This window comes from Parastagonospora nodorum (genome assembly GCF_000146915.1).
Source record: "Parastagonospora nodorum SN15 chromosome Unknown scaffold_2, whole genome shotgun sequence".
Lineage (NCBI taxonomy): Eukaryota > Fungi > Ascomycota > Dothideomycetes > Pleosporales > Phaeosphaeriaceae > Parastagonospora > Parastagonospora nodorum.
This window is the reverse complement of record NW_001884550.1, coordinates 1,264,085-1,282,910: the sequence shown is the minus strand read 5'-3', so window position 1 is coordinate 1,282,910 and position 18,826 is coordinate 1,264,085. Positions and strand designations below refer to the sequence as shown.

Sequence of the window (18,826 nt, the reverse complement as noted above, 5' to 3'; positions counted from 1 at the left end):
AGCCGAAAGCGATGATCTCGAACTTTTGTTGGAACGAAGTCCAGAACATATATCTCGGGCAACATGTCTGCGCCCTTCTTCCGCGCCGTTCGCGCTTCATTCTCGACGAAATGCAATTGTCAATATCCCTTGCGCCCAAAAGGTGTACGGGTACAACAGCAGCTGAGATGTATAAGTGGCACAACGAACCTGCAATCAGGCCATTCGTAAGTAACATGTTCTGGATACAATTCCTGGTACAGTCGCTGAAAATAAATACAGTAAATGGGCTTCAATCAAACACGACAAAGCCAAGAATGACGCCGCCAGAAGCAAGCAGCGCGTCCTCCTCACCCGCGACATCACCGTAGCCGTTAAGCTCTCTGGCCCAGACCCAAACATGAACCCCCGCCTCGCCCTCGCCTTGACCACCGCGAAAAAGAGCGCCGTCCCCAAAACCGCAATCGAAGCCGCGATTGCCCGTGGACAGGGCCTGTCAACGACCGGCGCAGCCCTCGAATCACTCGTCCTCGAAGCCATCCTCCCACCGTCAGTCGCCACGATAATAGAATGCCAGACGGATAACAAGTTACGCGCACTGGCGGATCTGCGTTTACTTGTCAAGGAGGCTGGCGGGCAAGTCTCCACAGTAGGATTCATGTTCGAGAAGAAAGGGCGGATAATTATGCGCAAAAAGGAAGGCATAGGCATGGATGAAGTCCTTGAGCCAGCACTCGATGCCGGCGTCCAAGATGTCCATGAAGATGAGGAGGGCAGGGTGTTGTTATTCACAGAGCCAGCGCAGACGAAAACAATTGCGGAATCTTTGGCGAAAGAGCTGGATATGGAGATCGAGGAGAGCGAGATCATCTACGACCCGAACGAAGACACGAAGGTGGAGGTCAACGACGAAGAGGCGGCGGCAAAGCTGAGTAATTTCCTCGACGACCTGCAAGAGGTGCAAGGCATACAGGGTGTGTACATGAACTGGACCAAGGGAGAGAGTATACCAGCCGAGTTGTGGGAGGAGTTGCGGGGTAAGGTAGCAGTATGATAACCCTCGTAGTTTTTGTACATATATGTAATACAGCGCTGTACAATAATGTACATATCATGATTCGGCCTCTCAAAACGCCTTCATGCCATCACTGACTTGTAGTTCTGTCGCGCATAACAACCTCTCCCTTTGACCCTTATATTTTCCCCTACTCTTCCCTCCCCATGCCCATCTCCCGCATCCTGCGCTCCTCCTCTTCCCTCCTCCTCTTATTCTCCAAATTCCTCGCCTTCAGCCTCTCCAGCTCCTTGGCAATCTCCTCCCGCTCGTACGGTATCTTGTGCGTCTGGCCCGGCTTTGGCCAGAACTCGGGGACTGTGAATTTGCCGTCGAGGTTCGTACCGAAGTAGTACATTATGCTGATGGGGAAGAGAATGTACATGCCGAACTAAAATAGGAATCAGTGGATGCATGTGGTGAGGCGAGGGGATCGGGACTGACTTTGAAGACTTCGAGATTTGGGCCGCCCATTTTGGGATGTATGCGACGGGGTTTTGGTGGTGTGCGGCAAGGTAAGCGGTTTTGCTGGGTGGTGGAGTGATGATGTTGAAGATTCGCAGATCGCGCGCGGAGATACCTCGGCGATAAATCTATCGTGAGAAGGCTTATCGATAAGGCGCGAACAATGGTCGCGGCGTCATTCGCGGCATCACATGTCCACGCCGCACCACGCTCTCCTCTAGGTATTGCACGGATTGCCGAGTCTAACTGATAATCCTAGCATGCATCCATTTCTCGGATTCTACTCGTATTTCCAAGCTATCGCTCAGCCAAAGCGAAACAATGGCTTCAATCAAGTTGCCGACTAGAGCTATGCCAGACCTCGGCTCAGCTGGTATGCGACTCGATCTCCGCGCGGTAGGATCACCTTCATCAGCAACCGACACATTTCAACGTCCTTCCCTACTCCACCACAGAATTTGAAGCGGGAATACACAGCAACCATGTCGTCCCAAGAAGAACCCATCCTCGTCGAATACCGCGGCAAGCTCGCCATAATCACCCTCGATGTCCCCAAGAAACTCAACGCCCTCAGCGGCGAAGCATACTACAAGCTCGCGCGCGCCATGTACGAAGTTGCCGAGCACGACGAAGTCTTCATCACCGTCTTGACAGGCAAAGGACGATTCTTTTCTGCGTACGTATACATTCTCCCATCCACATCTACATCCCCATCTACTTTCAAGACATACTAACACCCAACCCACAGCGGTGCAGACGTCTCCTTCGGCGGCACAACCGACCCCTCCGCCATCGACGAGCGCCAACAATGGCTCCGCAGCTTCGTCGCCAACAACCTGCACATCACCCATGCCTTCTACACGCACCCCAAGATCCTCGTCACCGCGCTCAACGGTCCTGCAGTCGGCCTGAGCGCCGCGCTCGTTGCTTTCTCAGACTTCATTTACGCGGCTCCGCACACGTTTTTGCTCACCCCGTTTTCTAGCCTGGGTCTGGTGACCGAGGGCAATGCGTCGATTGGCTTCGTACAGCGCCTGGGTATCTCGAAGGCGAACGAGGCGCTGATTATGAGCAAGCGGATTACGTGTGAGGAGCTGGTGCAGGTCGGGTTTGTGAACAAGGTATTTGACGTCGGGGGTAAGGACAACAGCGATAAATTCCTCGCAGAGGTGTTGAAGGAGGTGGATGAGCGGCTGGGCGACCACCTCAACGGCGAGAGTCTGGTCAAGATTAAGGAGTTGATTCAGAAGCCAATGCGCGAAAAGCTGGATCGGCAGGGTGTGGATGAGGTGTTTGCGGGCATGAAGAGATTTCTGAAAGGTGTGCCGCAGGAGGAGTTTAGGAAGATTGCGAGCGGGGAGAAGAAGCATAAACTGTAGACGTCGCAAATATCAGAAGATTGAAGGAGCGGTAAATTCTGTGTTGAGGCGTTCAACCAAGTGACACGCCCTCCCCAGCTAAAATCTCTCCGCCCAGCGCCTCCTGTAGTCCATGCGTGGGATCTATATAACTCGTCTGCGTGCTCGCGCTCGTTTGTTTCCGGTGGCGGCGGCGGGTCGTGGCGCGGCGGCTGCCTCCTCCGTTCCTCCAACTGCTGATGCTGCACATAACTCGTATACCGCAGCGCCACAAACAGCATGAACGCACTCACACCCACCGTAATCGCCGCGCGCCTCGTGAGCACCCAGCGCAGCCCCTCGACCTCGCTGCGCGCATCCGAATTCAGCGCGACGGTGATTTTGTAGTTGAGTTCCTGGATCTAGCACACCGTCAGCAACCAGCGTCCCACAATCCCAAAGAAAGGGAAACTCACCTTCGTCTCCATGGTCCTCTGCTCCTGCCGAACCGCCATTTTCCTATCATCAAATAGCCCCTTCAACTCATCTTTGAGCGTGCCCGTCTCCTGCCCCAACCGCTGCCCTAAGATATCCACCTCGTGCTGCAACTGCGCGCGCTCGGTTCTCATGCGCTCAATCTGGCTCTTCCGCCCGTTGCCAATCTCCGTCTTCAACTCGCTACATGCCGCGCGGAAAAGGTATGTCTCGTTTTCGACATTCGACTTCGACACGAGCCCCTCGCGTGCCAGCGCCATGTTGTTAATCAAGATGCCGCGCACGGCTTTCATCAGCGTTGTGGATTGCTCTGGCGTGTAGCGCGATTTGTGCAGTTCTTTGACGAGGCCATACGTATCGAAATGATGCACGTAAGGGGGCGTTTTGAGGTGCGGGAGTTTGTGGGGGTCGGCGTCTGCAGGGGAGGGCATGTGCAGGACACTGTCCAAGGGTTTGGATTCGCCAATTTTGGGGGGATCGGGGGGCTTAGTAGGCGGTGCGGTGTCGTCTATTGCGCTCGTTTTTGGTGGGGTGGAGGGTGTTGCTGTGGGTGTTGGTGTTGGGGGTTCTTCTTCTTCATGCTCTTCGGGCGCAGGCTCGAGGATCTTCATTTCTGATATCGCGGGGCTTTTCTGCTCGGGCGCCTTTGGAGCATCTGCGTCGCGTAGATGCGGCGCGGGCTCGATTCCCTTTCCATACCGCTTTGTGGTTGTCTCCTCCGATCGGCGGGGCGTGGTTGCGAACTGGCGGCACCTCCGCGGACGTCTCGAAGCTAGCGATGCGCTCTCGTGTAATTGTGTTGCGCGTATACGTGGTCCTGATGTGTTCTTGTATAGCATGGGCCATAAAAATGGCAGTCTTGGGGCCGCCATGGCAGTGGTGTTGGAAGAATGGAAAGTTCTGTTGCTTGAGATTCGATCTTGATCGCAAAAGTTCGGCTGACGTCGGCTGTCAAGGATCTGGGAACCGTAATCGGACGTCTAGTCCAGACGCCCTTCAGCCTTAAAACTTCACGTTAGAATTTGAATAGCAATCAATGACAGGATTACTGATTGAATGTAGTTCTGTAAAACCAACTTGTTTTACATAAGACTTATGGAGCCTTTGCCCTAGAATGTACAGAGAGAAAGCTGAAAAGCTGAACATAAAAGCACTGTAACTTTTTGGGGAAAACCAAGGTCCCTTCCATCGACGCCATGCAATGCGCAATTCCTTCACGCTGCAGAAAATGACAAACTTTTGTGTGTAGTACTAATGATCGTGTCCTAGGGTATACATTTGCCCACAAGAACACCAAAATAAGCGCCTGTGTGTAACATCAAGGATCATGTGAAGAGCTGCTGATAGAGCTGCGGCTCGTGGCGTCTGTGAAGTGCGTTGCGATACTCATGCGCTGGAATGGGGAGATGCCGTTTTGTTCGCGAGATGGAGGACTTGACAGCGGCTGGCTTGGACTGGGTGACGAGGGCGATGCAGTAGGCTGTTGATCGCCCGAACTGGCGCCGTATCTTTCGCGCAGACGCTTGATCTCGCGGAGTCGACTGCGCCAGGACGAGATGGTCTCGCCTCCTTCACGGACATACCATACACTAGAGAACACGCAAGCGTTGATCGCAATGAGCCGGCAATATCCCGCGAGGTGTTTGCCGCAGAGAATCTTCGTCTCTACGGCGGGCGAAACGTCAGGAAAGTCGGCTCGAGAAATGGCTTGGACTTTGTAATAACGATCTCTGCCATCAGGATCCGCATCTAAGCGGCGATCGACGAAGCTGGCTCTCGATTCGGGAGAAATGACAATGTGTACGTAGTTGAATGCAGAGGGAAAGGTGTCGAAATTGTATGGCAGCCTCTGAGTCGTTGAAGATAATGTTGACGAAGTCGTTGCCAATATGGCGCTTCTTGTTTGGGTATGTCATGTCATCGTCCCGATTAGTCGGCATCATTGTGGTAATGTGAAACACAATCTCCATGCACCGATCGCGCCAGCAGTAAGTGAACTCTCCGTCAGCATCGTCGCGCGTATCCAAACCACCCGTGTTGAACTTCGCATCTTTCAGACGACAGAGTGTGCCTAAGTCACTGACGAATGCTGTGTATGCTGGCGAGCCGATATTATTCAAGAATATGTCCCTTTCGTTGGTCTGTCCTTCGCCGATGTATATGACTCCAACTTTGTAAGCGTCCACTGTTGCGATTCTGTCAAAAGAAGTGATGGCTCGGCGCGTCATATCGTCGTCTGGAAGAGACACTGGCGGGGTTGCTAGATCGAGCGGGGCGTAGAAGGTCTGGAAGATGTCTTCTGGTAACACTCCTACATATGACGAAGAATAAAAGGCTTCGGATGCGAGCCCAACAGTGATGGGTACTTGGTGGCGTGGAGGTGGCGCAAGAAGTGGGCGCATGGTCAAGAAGCGGGTTCCGGCCTAAGCATGCGTCAGGAAATGCACCAAAATCAAAAGGACAACAGAAGACTTACAGGGCGGCGTGTCGTGATCAGAGAAACACCGGTCCGGGCCGCTGTCTCTATAGACACCAAAGAATTTCCGACTACCCATGTCTTCTTCCATATCTCACCATCACCAGGTTTAGCAAAGCTCTCATCTCGAAGTGTCTGGTCTCGATCTGTGTATGCGACCATGTTCATAATATCCAAGATGACCTGGCCTTGTTCTTCCATGATCTGACGACCAGAGCTGTCGGTATAATGTAGGTTCCTAGTGATCCAAGGTATTTGCTTCGGACGATCTTCCATTTTCAATGCCATAAACCAGAAAGTGATGACGTGGTATGCAAGTGAATACAGATATTGTGGTAGATCTTCTTCGACAGTCCTTTGCTTTCTCATACCATTCTCTGGCGACGCGACAAGATCCCTAGATGCGCCAATGTGTCGCAAGGTACGATGGCCACTCTGTAATGAGCTTGTATGGTTGGTACGGTCGCGCTGGTCGCGAATGTGCTGCAAGTAGCGGAAGCACACGCCAAATACTGTTTTGAACTCGTCCTCGCGGAAGTTCTTGTACAGCTCGGGTAGACGTGCCAGAGACGTGAGGAATTCCAATATGTGTATTGCGACTGCTGGCTTCGTGATGATCTGCGACATCTTCTGAATGATACTGTCCAATGATTTGCTAATGGAAAGCGGCACCTCAAAGCAGCAGACTGAAAGAGCGTGGATACACCATTTGGATGTTCGATCCCACTGAACAATTCCCTGGAGGAATGCTTTGACCATATCGTCCTCCTCGCTCTTCTCGAAATACTCGTGATAACTGATGATCACAGTCAGGACGTGGAACAGACAAACGGCGACATCTGCCTTCTTCAAGAGCGTGTAAGCCGGAGGCTCGTGGAAGCTTGAGTTTCGTACTTGCTCACAGAGGACGTTCCGCAGCATTCGAAGTTGCACTACACAACTGCGGACCAAGGCTTGATTCGACAACTGTGGGCCGAGATGGACAAGCACGTAGCTGTAAATTTCCCAATCTGGCGGCCTTTGCAGTAGAGAGATGATAAGTTCAAGCCATAGCGTTATCTCCATATCATGCAATTCATCACTCAGTGGATACTTGCTTGCATCAATGTGTGAGAAGACCACTCTGCTGGGATCCGATGAGGGCTCCTCCGGTAGTCCTTTAGGTCCAGGGTACATCCAGAGAGGTGGAATTGGCTTTGAGATACGACCATTAGCGGGTGTTGAGCGCCCAGCATTGCGGTTGAGGGAAGCACGTGGACTTGATCCTGAAGTCTTGCGCTGTTCACGCCAGGAGTAAGAATCTTCAGATTTGCTGTGGTCGTGCAGCGCATCGTCGACATTGACGGCCATGACGGCAGTCTCTTCAGTACGACAGAGCTCAGCTGCGAGTCGCTCTCCTTCTGAGGAGGAGACTACCATCAGCGCATGTCGAGAATCAGCTCGGAGACGGAAAAGAAGTCTCATGGCTGTCAATCTTGCGTCATTGTCGTATTTTTCGCCTCCAGCTATCGCGCGAAGGGTTTCGTATAAGATGCGTGTCTTTTGCGCAAAGCCTACTACGCTACGTGTGAACAGCTTGACGAGAGCTGAAGTAATGACATTGCATGACGACCCAAAACGCGAATCTCCTGTGAAGTTCAGAGAATATGATAACCGATGAGGTTGACTGGCGTGCGCACCGGGAATTGGCCGGTCCATACGTGCTTTTAGCAGAACAACGATGTCTGTAAATTCAGTAGTCGAGGCCCGTTCCGCGACATGGACTGCAAAATCCACAAGCTCATAAAGAATCTCGACGTCATCCTCAAAGTAGATACTCTCCAGCAGCAGTGAGCCGCACTTCGTGACAAGTTCAGGCGCACAGAGTTTGTCCACTGTATCATAGGTTTCTCGCAAAGACTGGATGGCTACTACTCGCAGCGATCTTGGCCTGGCAGTGTCCTTGATCACACTGTCCCTGATAATTTGGCACACAGTCAGCCAGTCATCGTTTGAAGGACTTAAGTAACGTTCATTCGCGAAATAGCGGATTAACTTCTCGGTCGCTGCATCACCCAGACGATGGCAGAACCGCAGGAAAAGCTCCATGACAGCCTCTCTCTGAACAAAGTCTACGGCATCGCTGGCGCTGTCGAGTTTCATCAAGACCTGGAAGACTGGATCATCGGGAGTTCGGCGAGCAACATCGACACTTTGCTTGGGCGTCGTCGACCGTCCGAGCGGTGAACTGAAATTTCTCCCAATACGTTCTACGGGCTTCTCCGACGTTGTTGCTGGTCCTGATTTTGTAAGCTTAATATCACGACTGGCAGAAGCAAAACCTACCAGGAGCCGTCGAGCTATCGTCATGCGACGTGTTTTTCTCGCTGCTTTCACTGTTTTCTTTGACTGTAGCTTTAGTAGTCGGAGTACTTCCACAATGTCGGTCATCGTCACGCTCAACACAAGTACTGATGATGTCTATGAGCTCGCCTACATCAGTCTCAGAGAGCAGAATGTCTCGCAAATTGGGCTCTAGAAGCACCGCATCGAGAAGTTTCAAGACGAGATGTTCTTGGATATCGTTCGGCTCCTGGATGGATGCTTTCAAAGCTGGACAAAGCAATGACATCGGGACTTTTGGCAAGCCATTACGTCCGTCATTGATGAGCAGAATTTGTAGTACTTCCATAGTGCCTCTGTAGACTTGGCTGATACCTTTTTCTTTTCGAGGGCCATCGAGAAATGTATGTAACAGAGACATGATAGCTGCTCCACCAGTATGCGATTTGAAAAGGTTGCTCAAAGAGGTCCATGCCTGTTCGCGAAGACACGGAATGGCTCTGTGGATGGTGCATATAACCTCAACGCAAGGTCTGAGTGACTTTGACGGAACGTGGACATAGGTCATGATTGTGTCAAAAAGTTTGATGCAGTTGTCCATATCGTCTGTTTCGGAGGTGCTCAGACAAATGGTCATGGCCCGAGCTAGCAACAGTTCCAGGTCTTCATCAGTTAGAATCTTGGCATTAAACTTGCAGACATCCATGGCGTACTGGAACAGTCGACTCAGGTTGTCGGTCTCTCGGGTGAGAGCATTACGCTTGCCACTGGCTTTCCTGGACGACTTGGCAGCATCGTAACACAGTTCAAGCGACGACACGAGAAAAGGCACCATAGCCGACTCGCAGGCCTCAATATCTCGACCTCGCTTGGTGAGAGCATTGATGACCTGGAGCCTTTGGTCAAAATTGCGGTCGTTTTTGCGTGACGATGCAGCATCAAAGAAAATGCTGCGCTCGATGGTGCTCAATTTGGGCCACGACACACAGCTCTTGAGAAGCTTGTAGCCTGTCTCAGCGACATTTTGCGGCTGTTCAGGCAGGATCAGATCGCTTGCAACTGACCACAGGCCAAGGACGTTCTGCACCGGATACTGCTCCAGAATCTGACATATCTTCCCAATGGCCTCTGCGCGCTCAATAAAGGGCTTGTCGGCTTCCAATTGCTTTACAAGGTCACTCAGCTCAGGAGGCCCACCTGTCACCGGCTGGCCATTTCGCTGTGAGACGTGACTGATGCGCTGAAGGCTACCATCGGCTGAGTGCGGCCCTGGGGTAGAGCCGGAGCGCAGAGTACCCAGGGAAGGAGTGCGCACCGGAGTCGAGGTGGCAGAAGAGGTCGAGGGCGGCGGCGTGGGGCTCTTCAGGCGACCGCCCGTCAGAGCACGGAAGGCAGTGAAGATGGCCTGGGTCGAGGAGCGTCGATCGGGCGTCTGGGGGACATTATCTGTTGGCGGAGACATACGTCTCGGAGTTGCAGGGTGCCTGGTTCCTTTTTGCTCGCGACTGTGTGGTGACAGTCGGAGGACTACAGGGTCAGAAGCAGCAGAAGAGGAGTAAGGCCGTGGCGCGAGCGCATCGAGTTCATGGGTGCTTCTGGGCGGTGCGGGAGCGGGGTTATTGATGCGCAACGGATCTGCTGGGGAAACTGTGTGGGACAAAGGAGTCGCTGGGAGGGGGCGGAAGCTTATACGCGGCGGGTTCCCATGCTGGCGACGTGGCTCGGCGAGAGGGTGAAGTGTGTCTCGTCATCTGATGGCTGGTCAACGCGTCCATGAGCCGCATAAAATCACGAATTCTGGGGTACGCCGTCCGCCGCTAGTACAGCTAGCCCCGCGCTACCAAGTTTTGGTGGGTATGCCAAACAGACAGCCATCACCGCCTAAACATTCGATTCCCTCTTGTTTTGCACGCAACTCTACCGCTGTACAGAGTCCTAATCGTCACCATGGCCGACATGTCCACACTCTCCCAGCTGCTCGAGGCCAGCTTAGACCCCCGGCGCAACAAAGAAGGTAAGTAACTTTTCGGCTCATCCTCCCGCAGTGCTACATCTCCAATGCGCCTGTTGTACCTCTTTTCCAATATGGCCATCCGCTTTCGGAGACATGTTGTTGACACAATGCCCGTTGGATCACGAGCCGCGAGCTTCTGTCAAAGTCTTGGGCCCGCATTTCCCCCACTGCTCATCAATCGCGTACCTTCAAGACTCTATACTGACTTCCTCCAGCGGAGCAGGCAATTCTGCACGAGGCAAGCAAGCCGGGCTTTTCCCTCACACTTCTCCACATCGTCGCATCCGATGCAGCTCCGCAGAACACTCGACTCGCAAGTGCGCTCTACTTCAAGAACCACATAAAACGAAGCTGGGTGGACGAAGATGGCAATTACAAGCTGCCCGCGGACGAGGTCGTCGCTATCAAGCGCGAGCTGATAGGCTTGATGGTTTCAGTACCACCCAACCTCCAGTCGCAACTTGGCGAAGCAATCGCCGCCATTGCTGAGAGCGATTTCTGGGAGCGCTGGGACACGCTGGTGGACGACTTGATCTCCCGCCTCACACCCGACAACTCCACCGTCAATAATGGTGTCTTACAGGTCGCGCATTCCGTCTTCAAGCGATGGCGCCCTCTATTCCGTTCCGACGACCTCTTCACCGAGATCAACCACGTCCTGTCCAAGTTCAGCACTCCTTTTCTGCAACTGCTTGAGAACACCGACCGCGTCATCACCGCCTCAGAAGGCAACCCCGCAGCCCTGAAACAAGCTTTTACGACACTCGACTTGATAGTGAAGCTGTTCTACGACCTTTCCTGCCAAGACCTACCTCCTGTCTTCGAAGACCACATCGCCATCATCGCTGGTCTTCTCCACAAGTACCTGATCTACGACAACCCTTCGCTACGAACAGATGACGAATCGGAGTCAGGTCCCCAAGAATACGTACGAGCTGGCATTTTTGAGGCTCTTATGCTCTACATTCAGAAGTACGAGGACGTGTTTGGCTCTCAGCTGGGGCAATTTGTTGACAGCACATGGAATTTCCTCATGACGGTCGGCCTCGAAACCAAATACGACATCCTAGTCAGCAAAGCTCTGCAATTCCTCACAGCGGTGGCCGCAACTCAACACGCCGAGAACTTCAACAATCAAGATGTACTCGTACAGGTTATCGAAAAGGTCATTCTCCCGAATTTGACATTGCGTGAGTCCGACGTCGAGCTGTTTGAGGACGAGCCGATTGAGTTTATTCGGAGAGATCTGGAGGGCTCCGACAACGACACGCGCCGAAGAGCTGCAACCAACTTCCTCCGCCAGCTAATGTCTCGCTTCGAAGGATTGGTCACCAGCACTTCTCAGAAATACATCAATGCCTATCTGGAGAACTATGCCAAGGATCCAGCATCGAACTGGAAATCAAAAGACACTGCGGTGTATCTTTTCACTGCGATAGCTGCAAAGGGTACCGCGACTGCTGCGCAAGGTGTTCTTAGTGTCAACGAAAACGTCAACATCCTCGACTTCTTCACGACACATATCGCGTCTGATTTGCAGACAGAGGGAGCTGAGGCCATCCTGAAGGTGGATGCTATCAAGTTCTTGTACGTTTTCCGAAGCCAGCTGTCAGCCGAGCACTGGCGGGCTGCCTTTCCGCTCCTCGTAAACCAGCTTGGCAACGAAAATTACGTAATTCATACATACGCCTCCATCGCTGTGGAGCGGGTCTTGTTTATGACAGATGCCAACAAGCAGCCCATCATCCCTCGGTCTGATGTTGTTGGTTCGTCGAAAGACCTCTTGGCCCACTTATTCAAGCTCATCACGAAGAATTCCGCCCCAGAGAAGATTCAGGAGAACGAATTCTTGATGAAGTGCGTAATGCGTGTGCTCATCTTCATCCGAGATGGTGTCCTGCCAATTTGCGACACGATCTTGAACAACTTCGTTGCAATTGTCAAGGTCATCAGACATAACCCCAGCAATCCCCGCTTCCAGTACTACTTGTTCGAAGGCATTGGTGCGCTCGTACGTTTCGGTGCTCCCAAGTACCCGCAAGTCTTCGAGGAGAAGCTTTATGAGCCCTTTGCAGCCTGTTTATCCGAAGGCGTCGAAGAGTTTAGCCCTTACATCTTTCAGCTCTTCTCCGCCTTGTTGGAGGCAAATCCTTCAAGCGAACTGACCTCATATTACCGAAGCCTGTTCACTATCATCCTACAGGGAGCTATCTGGGAGCAGCGCGGTAACGTACCTGCTCTTGCGCGCTTGCTGACTGCAATGATCGCCCGTGATGCGCAACACATCGTTTCCGATAAGCAGGTTGAACCAATCCTCGGCATCTTTCAGAAGTTGATCTCGGTCAAAGCACACGAGAGCTACGCATTCGAGCTCATTGAGGCTGTCATTACCTACCTGCCACCACAGGTGTTGGAGCCCTACTTCGTCACCATCCTTCAGCTCATGCTTCAAAGGCTTTCCAACATGAAAACTGAGAATTTCCAGCAACGATTTATTGCATTCTACCACTTCATCTCTGCGCGACAGGACAAGGGACTGGGTACTGACTTTTTCATCAATGTCACCGACCAGATCCAGCATGAGTAAGTTTGAACAGTCCATTCGATTTAACACTACTAACATCGAAACAGCGTTTTTAAGCCCATGTACCTCACTGTCATCCTTCCAGAGACACAGAAACTTGCGCGCCCCACTGATCGCAAGACTGCTGTCGTGTCCTTTACCAAGACGCTCGGTGACTCACAAGCATTCGTCGACCGCTACCCCAAGGGCTGGACCTTCACCACTCAGCGTCTGATCGAGCTTCTGGTCAACCCACCAGTCCCAACCAGCGCAGATGACATCATCCCTGACGCCGATGTCGATGAGGTTGGCTTTGGCGTTGGCTTCACGCAGCTCAACACATGCAAGAAGGCACCGCGTGATCCTTTCCCCGAGATCCCGGACGTCAAGGTGTGGGTTGGACAATACCTCAAGGATGCCAATGCCAGACACAATGGCAGGATTGTCAATATTGTTCAGGAACGATTAGACCCAGTGTCCAAGCAAGCACTGGCGGAATACTTGCAGTAATGGTCACATGACCTACTGATACAGGATAAGGTGGTTGGAGCAAAAGTTGGGTCTTTGACGAGCCATAGAGCATATGATACCAGGATAGCTAGCGAGGGATTTTGTTCATCATAGATTTGTAGGTAGCCGCTAAGATCGCGTGAGCGAGCGCATACTATACCTTACGACCTGGACGTTGTGCACGAGCTTCCAAGTGTCGATGGAAGAAAAGATCTTCGAGCTTTGGTGTGTTGTGTGCAAGCCTGGCTCCACGAACCAAAGCAGTAGCGATCGAATAACAACGGGATAAGGTAAGTGCATGGACAGGAACGCACCTGCCACGGTGCTTGCAGACCCACTCTTGCCCTCATCTCCCGCCACAATACTTATATCTCACTCGCATCACATCGTTAACCATTGATTCGCACCAAATCGCTAATCATCATCACTACCCAAACCCATTCATCTCTCGCTCCCCCCGCAATGTCCATTACCCGCACAATCTGCACACAATTCCTCGGCGTCCTCTGCTGGCCTTGCTACGCTTTCGCGATCTGCGTTTGTCCGACGTACGTTGAAGAGGACCCGGAGAGTGGGCCGACGTACAGGGTTGGAAGGCTGGCGCCGAAGACGGGACAGATTGTGCCGTTCTCTACTTGATTGGCACGGATGGTTGAAGGTCAGAAGGTGAAGAGGGATGGCTTTACGAAGAACGGCTTCGGCTGGGGATCCCCAGACGCCTTCGGACGAACCGTCACTCCAATTAACAGCACTTATCCCAGATCGGCCACGTCTTCGAATGGTGGTTGAAAAACTACGCCTTTGGCGGCGCCGGGTGGCGCATGAGCCGACAGTCCTACAACGCAATTCACGACGCCGGTTGACCATCACACGGCCGCCAGCGGACCAGGCTTCCATGAACTCCGATCAAGACTCGCCAGCCTCTAAGACACATTTCCCATGCGTTCAATTCCTCTATCGCTGCCTGTTGGCATGTTTACCTAGGGTCACACATAGCAATACACAACAGCTGACGAATCAAAATCCTAAGGATTTACACCAAGCCTCAAAAGTCTCTCAGTCCCAGTCCCGGTTTCTTCGCTTGCCAGGCGAGCTCAGGAATCTGATCTACCAGTACATTGTGGCAAACGATACCTTCCACATCGCGGTAAACCAGCGCGCCAGAAGATTGGGCTATGTCAAGTGCACTTAGTGGTCAGCGCCGACATACAAGGGATGCATCTTCAAAAAGAGCTATGGCGGAGAAAACCATCAATTTTTCGTCCGCATGTGCCTCGACGGCAAAATGAATGACGCTGGGATGTGGGAAAGCTCTGAAAGAACCGATGGCGATGTGATGAATTTGCTGCGTACTTGCAGAGACATGTAAGACCTCGACTGCGTACCCTACCCCACTTCGCCGGACTGACGTACAACTATTTAGCTACAGCGAGTGCATCGACCACGTGTACATGCAGAACACCTTCTCCTTCTCCGATTTCTTCACCTTCAGTGTCTTCCACAACGTCACGCTTCCGAATCGCTTCGATCGTATCCAGCATTTGCACATCGCACAGACATACAAATGGGATTTTGATCATGCATTCCAGCTCGGGCGACAGTGCACGACATGCCCAGTGGAGCACATGTTTGAGTATAGCTGGGCACCTCGCGACGAGTATACATGGCAGACGACTTGGGATATCATAGCCCGCATGCCGAGCTTAAAAACTCTAGATGTTCTTTTGCACTGGGAGGACTCTCACTTACACCATAGTATGCAGGGAACCCTTTCGGAGCAAGATGAATTGAATCTCTTGGAACAGAGATTCTTCGCCCCGATGGCCAATGTGCGCACCGCGGGTTTACTGTTTGAGGTTCGAGTCAATTGGCCAGGAGAGTTCTACTCTGCGCCTTCACCTTTTAAAGTGGTCAGAAACACTACAGGCTTCGATATCCCGGATGAAGGATCGAGGTTCGTCAGGGCGAGCTAGACAGTATTCCCATGCGGCGTAGTGCCGCTTTAATCTAAAGACAGCGCATTCATTCGTAGAAACAATTGCGATACCGCCCGTCCTCAAACATCCCTCACCTCATAACTAACCTTACTAATCCCCTTCTGCCTCTTAATCCCCCTCACCACTACCTGCCCACACTCCCTCAACGCCCTCACATGCGTGCCCCCACACGGATAACTCCCCACATCCCCCAATCTCCACCACCCTCACGCCATCCTCATCGCCCCTTGAAACTCTCCACCACCCCCTGTACACTTCTCGCGCGCTTTCCTCCTCGCCTCCAGAAATGTATCCCCTACCGGTAAATCCGCCGCGACCATTTTCGTCGACTTTAGCTTGGATCAGGGTCCTTCGCGGTTTCCGGGGATTAGCCCGGCGAATTCGACGAATGCGGCACCGGGGTTAGTGTGAGGCCTTGCCGTCGCGCAGATCTGAGGGGAGGGAGCCGGAGAGCATGAGGGTATTTATGGCGAGGCCGATGACGTGGCCGGCGGTGTGGATGCGTGAGTGCAAGACTCTCTTGTCCACGTCGATGTTTTGCTCGCCATCTTGCTCCTCGACGAATTTCTGGCCCTCCGGAGAAAACGTCCCCAGGTGGAATATTGCGCCATCTTCAGCTGGTTTTCGCACCTGATGCACGGCAAAAGTCGTCCCGTTGGATGTGATCGTGCCCGTGTCGGATGGCTGGCCGCCTCCCTGCGCGTGGAAGATTGTCGAGGGCGTGGTGAGAATGAAGGGTTCTTGGGGGTTGTCTTGCGGGGCTTTGAAGAGGGATTGGGTTTCGAGGGGGAGGGAGGAGAGGGGTTGGATGGAGGTTATGGGGCTGGTGTGGGTGTAGAGGTGCCCGTCTTTTTGGTAGAGAGGGGTTGTGCGCTGGGTTAATGGCGACGAGGACATTTTTGGGGAGTTTGTGTAACGCCTGTCAGGAGGGTGTTTTGGAAGAAATGGGCCAGGATAAAGTTGCTATCTGGACGTGGTGGTTGAGATTTTATGGTTTGCTCCGCGGATGTGGGTTCGGAGGCGAAGGGCTGATCTGATGGCGAGTTGCATACAAAGAAGTGCAAGCCGAGGATATACTGACGGCCCTTATCAATTGAATTGTAGCTCACTATATCATCAATGTGTAGAAACTTCGAGATGTCTGCAATGGTGGAGGTAGAGCGCCCTACCGAACTACAAGTCCTAATCGATACCCAATTAGGAAGGTACGAATCTGACCTCACCTCTTTACTCTTGACGTCGCAAAATGTCAACACCATCGCTTCTCAACACTTACAAGGCCTTCCAACATCTAGTATTGTATGTAGAATGTTCAGGAACTCCCAAAGGATCCCGCGGGAGTCCGGCACCTTTCGCGGCATATCTACGGCATACGAGATGTGTTGCATGGAGGTCCCTGAAACGACTAACTAACCATTCGACTCATAACAATGAATTTTCATGGCGGAAGCGTATCCGGCAGATCGACAACACGATGACGGTTAGCGACCAGTAATACACTTTCTGTCACTGCATTGGAATATGATTGAAAATCTATACGCGGTGATCTCTAAGGTCCCTTTTTCTAGGCGGTCTCGATCTAGCCATCTGGGCATTTCTTGAGCTGGGTCCAGCACAGCGGCACATTCGCCCTATTGGATGAATATCGCCGCAAACCACCAGATCCGGGGCATCAGCATGTCCGGGACCTATAATTACTACACGCTTTTGCTGATGGATCAGCCGGGTTATGTTGGAGAAAGAAAGGGCTCGATTCCGCGATAGGCCCGATTGCTAGCTTCTCAACCACACTTGCATCTCATCCTCCCCGATCCGACAGATGACAGGAGGAGAAATGTTCACGCTCATGTCTACATGATCAACGCAGGGGATACGTAAACCAAAGGATTCTCACTCCGCCCTCTTTCGCGACAATGGAATACCGCCTGGATCCGGGCCAGCCCGGCTTTACCCTGATCGCGCAGGACATCATGTGCGCATACCCCATCAGCGACATCTATGCGCAAGCACCCCGGATCCTGTATTACTGCTTGCTCTTCCTGACATTCGTCACGCTGCGACACCGATGGCTTTCTCAGATCTTCCTTACAGGCGCGGTTGCGTATGCTGCCAGCGCTGCGATTCACGCATACATTATTGTGTCGATACCGTCGAAAACACCACCACCTGCGCTGGTCAGTATTCCGTTTATCTCGTCGACATCCAACTTGACCAGGACTATCACGTCGCTGGTGACCAATGCTAGTGCCGTCGTCGTGCAGCCTGACACGGTGGAATTGGACATCGACCCCATCACCGCAGTGGTAGTATCTGCATATCTAGTCGGACTGCCGCTGCAAATTTGGTCACGCACGATGCGCTCGCGAACCATCATCCGCTACATGCTGCTACTTTGGAACCTGTTCATGCTGGCCGGCACAATCTGCGCGCTGGTCGCATGGCCCACGACGAATCTCACTGCGCCGCAGTACCGCTTCTGTTATGATGGCTACCCGGACCAGGATTCAGAGTCCAGCGATGGCTGGGACGCGACGTACTGGCGCGGAACCTGGAATGCGACCGTGTCGGGCATCTTCGGCGATCCAAACATGGTGTGGCAGAATATTTCGAATAATTGCTTCTATCCGTGCTTCAACACGAGCCAGACTCTACGGCAGAGCTCGTCACTGAAAGCTGTTGTCTCGACGCCGACGACGACGTTTGCGAAGCTGCATAATGCACAGCGAGAGATGAAGGATGAGTTCCGGCCGCTGATTTACGTTGCTATTGTGGTCTTCTCGGTGGCCCAGTTCTTTTTGTATACCGTGTCGATTCTGAGATTGGGCAGCGAGTCGATGCACAAAACAATCCACGAACCGCAGTATTTGTGGCGCGACAAGGGCAAGATATGGAATCAGTTGAGAGGGGATATGCTACGGAGCTATTCGACCGTAGTTATTCTGTGTCGGAGGCTTAGACGCCGTGGGCGTAGAGCTTCGTATACTGCGACTGAGCTGCAGCCACGGAGCTTCGTAGCTGTCCTACGCCTGGTTGTCGACATCTTTGCGCTCATGACTCTTCTCGCCGGTATCGCGATTTCTCCTCCCCTGGTGGTGGCGTTTATTTGCTGGATCGAATGGTACATCCGGAACGACGGAGCAACGAATGAAACAATCAACCAAGTTGGGCAGTGGTCGCCTCTGGTTTCGGTCGCGGTTGTGCTTTTTGCAGCGGTTGTTTATCAATGGAAAGGCCGTCTGGCTTCTCGGGATGAGGTTAGTGAAGAGATACGCGAGGTGGAGTTGCGGTTGAGACACCTGAAGGGACAGTTGGAAGAAAAGAGTAGCAAATGAGAGATTGAAGCCGATTCTCAATCATGCGCAATGAATCCCTGTATCCATGCAGGTCACTCAGTCCCAGCTACTCGAGTCCTGGAGAGTCCTTGGTACAATGGTCAAATCCGCCGCCTTGTTCCACGGATCGCCTTTATCCTCATCTGGAGCAAGGACCGCATGGACGCCGTCTGCACGAAAAATACATCTCACTATAGCTTCCACCACAAGCCGCTGAAAATCCAGTATTGTATCCTCATACGTCTCCGGACTATCTTGCGCAAAAATCAACCTGTAAGCACG

General features: G+C 52.6%; 11 protein-coding genes across 11 annotated transcripts; 7 read left to right on the top strand and 4 right to left on the bottom strand.

Annotated features, from left to right (window-relative positions):
• Positions 1-110: 110 nt before the first annotated feature.
• Positions 111-1,033, top strand: SNOG_01679 (hypothetical protein; the record flags this gene model as incomplete). The annotated part of the gene is made up of 2 exons (XM_001792263.1): positions 111-144; positions 243-1,033. 2 exons carry the CDS (start codon positions 111-113, stop codon positions 1,031-1,033), a joined length of 825 nt encoding a protein of 274 aa, XP_001792315.1.
• A 151-nt stretch (positions 1,034-1,184) lies between these two features.
• On the bottom strand, positions 1,185-1,507 carry SNOG_01678 (hypothetical protein; the record flags this gene model as incomplete). Its single annotated transcript, XM_001792262.1, has 2 exons — positions 1,185-1,424; positions 1,478-1,507. 2 exons carry the CDS (start codon positions 1,505-1,507, stop codon positions 1,185-1,187), a joined length of 270 nt encoding a protein of 89 aa, XP_001792314.1.
• A 473-nt stretch (positions 1,508-1,980) lies between these two features.
• On the top strand, positions 1,981-2,877 carry SNOG_01677 (hypothetical protein; the record flags this gene model as incomplete). Its single annotated transcript, XM_001792261.1, has 2 exons — positions 1,981-2,174; positions 2,247-2,877. 2 exons carry the CDS (start codon positions 1,981-1,983, stop codon positions 2,875-2,877), a joined length of 825 nt encoding a protein of 274 aa, XP_001792313.1.
• A 380-nt stretch (positions 2,878-3,257) lies between these two features.
• SNOG_01676 (hypothetical protein) lies at positions 3,258-3,941 on the bottom strand (the record flags this gene model as incomplete). Its single annotated transcript, XM_001792260.1, has 1 exon — positions 3,258-3,941. The coding sequence occupies one exon, from the start codon at positions 3,939-3,941 to the stop codon at positions 3,258-3,260; it is 684 nt and encodes a 227-aa protein (XP_001792312.1).
• Positions 3,942-4,655: 714 nt separating this feature from the next.
• On the bottom strand, positions 4,656-9,590 carry SNOG_01675 (hypothetical protein; the record flags this gene model as incomplete). Its single annotated transcript, XM_001792259.1, is given in 6 exon segments — positions 4,656-4,810; positions 4,828-5,043; positions 5,135-5,753; positions 5,807-7,392; positions 7,507-7,962; positions 8,132-9,590. 6 exon segments carry the CDS (start codon positions 9,588-9,590, stop codon positions 4,656-4,658), a joined length of 4,491 nt encoding a protein of 1,496 aa, XP_001792311.1.
• Positions 9,591-10,075: 485 nt separating this feature from the next.
• SNOG_01674 (hypothetical protein) lies at positions 10,076-13,371 on the top strand (the record flags this gene model as incomplete). Its single annotated transcript, XM_001792258.1, has 3 exons — positions 10,076-10,142; positions 10,358-12,725; positions 12,774-13,371. The coding sequence occupies 3 exons, from the start codon at positions 10,076-10,078 to the stop codon at positions 13,213-13,215; spliced, it is 2,877 nt and encodes a 958-aa protein (XP_001792310.1). The 3' UTR covers positions 13,216-13,371.
• Positions 13,372-13,677: 306 nt separating this feature from the next.
• On the top strand, positions 13,678-14,004 carry SNOG_01673 (hypothetical protein; the record flags this gene model as incomplete). Its single annotated transcript, XM_001792257.1, has 2 exons — positions 13,678-13,786; positions 13,874-14,004. The coding sequence occupies 2 exons, from the start codon at positions 13,678-13,680 to the stop codon at positions 14,002-14,004; spliced, it is 240 nt and encodes a 79-aa protein (XP_001792309.1).
• Positions 14,005-14,500: 496 nt separating this feature from the next.
• Positions 14,501-15,188, top strand: SNOG_01672 (hypothetical protein; the record flags this gene model as incomplete). Its single annotated transcript, XM_001792256.1, has 2 exons — positions 14,501-14,580; positions 14,645-15,188. The coding sequence occupies 2 exons, from the start codon at positions 14,501-14,503 to the stop codon at positions 15,186-15,188; spliced, it is 624 nt and encodes a 207-aa protein (XP_001792308.1).
• Positions 15,189-15,614: 426 nt separating this feature from the next.
• On the bottom strand, positions 15,615-16,109 carry SNOG_01671 (hypothetical protein; the record flags this gene model as incomplete). The annotated part of the gene is made up of 1 exon (XM_001792255.1): positions 15,615-16,109. The coding sequence occupies one exon, from the start codon at positions 16,107-16,109 to the stop codon at positions 15,615-15,617; it is 495 nt and encodes a 164-aa protein (XP_001792307.1).
• A 240-nt stretch (positions 16,110-16,349) lies between these two features.
• On the top strand, positions 16,350-16,625 carry SNOG_01670 (hypothetical protein; the record flags this gene model as incomplete). Its single annotated transcript, XM_001792254.1, has 2 exons — positions 16,350-16,417; positions 16,520-16,625. The coding sequence occupies 2 exons, from the start codon at positions 16,350-16,352 to the stop codon at positions 16,623-16,625; spliced, it is 174 nt and encodes a 57-aa protein (XP_001792306.1).
• A 500-nt stretch (positions 16,626-17,125) lies between these two features.
• On the top strand, positions 17,126-18,544 carry SNOG_01669 (hypothetical protein; the record flags this gene model as incomplete). Its single annotated transcript, XM_001792253.1, has 1 exon — positions 17,126-18,544. One exon carries the CDS (start codon positions 17,126-17,128, stop codon positions 18,542-18,544), a length of 1,419 nt encoding a protein of 472 aa, XP_001792305.1.
• Positions 18,545-18,826: the final 282 nt, after the last annotated feature.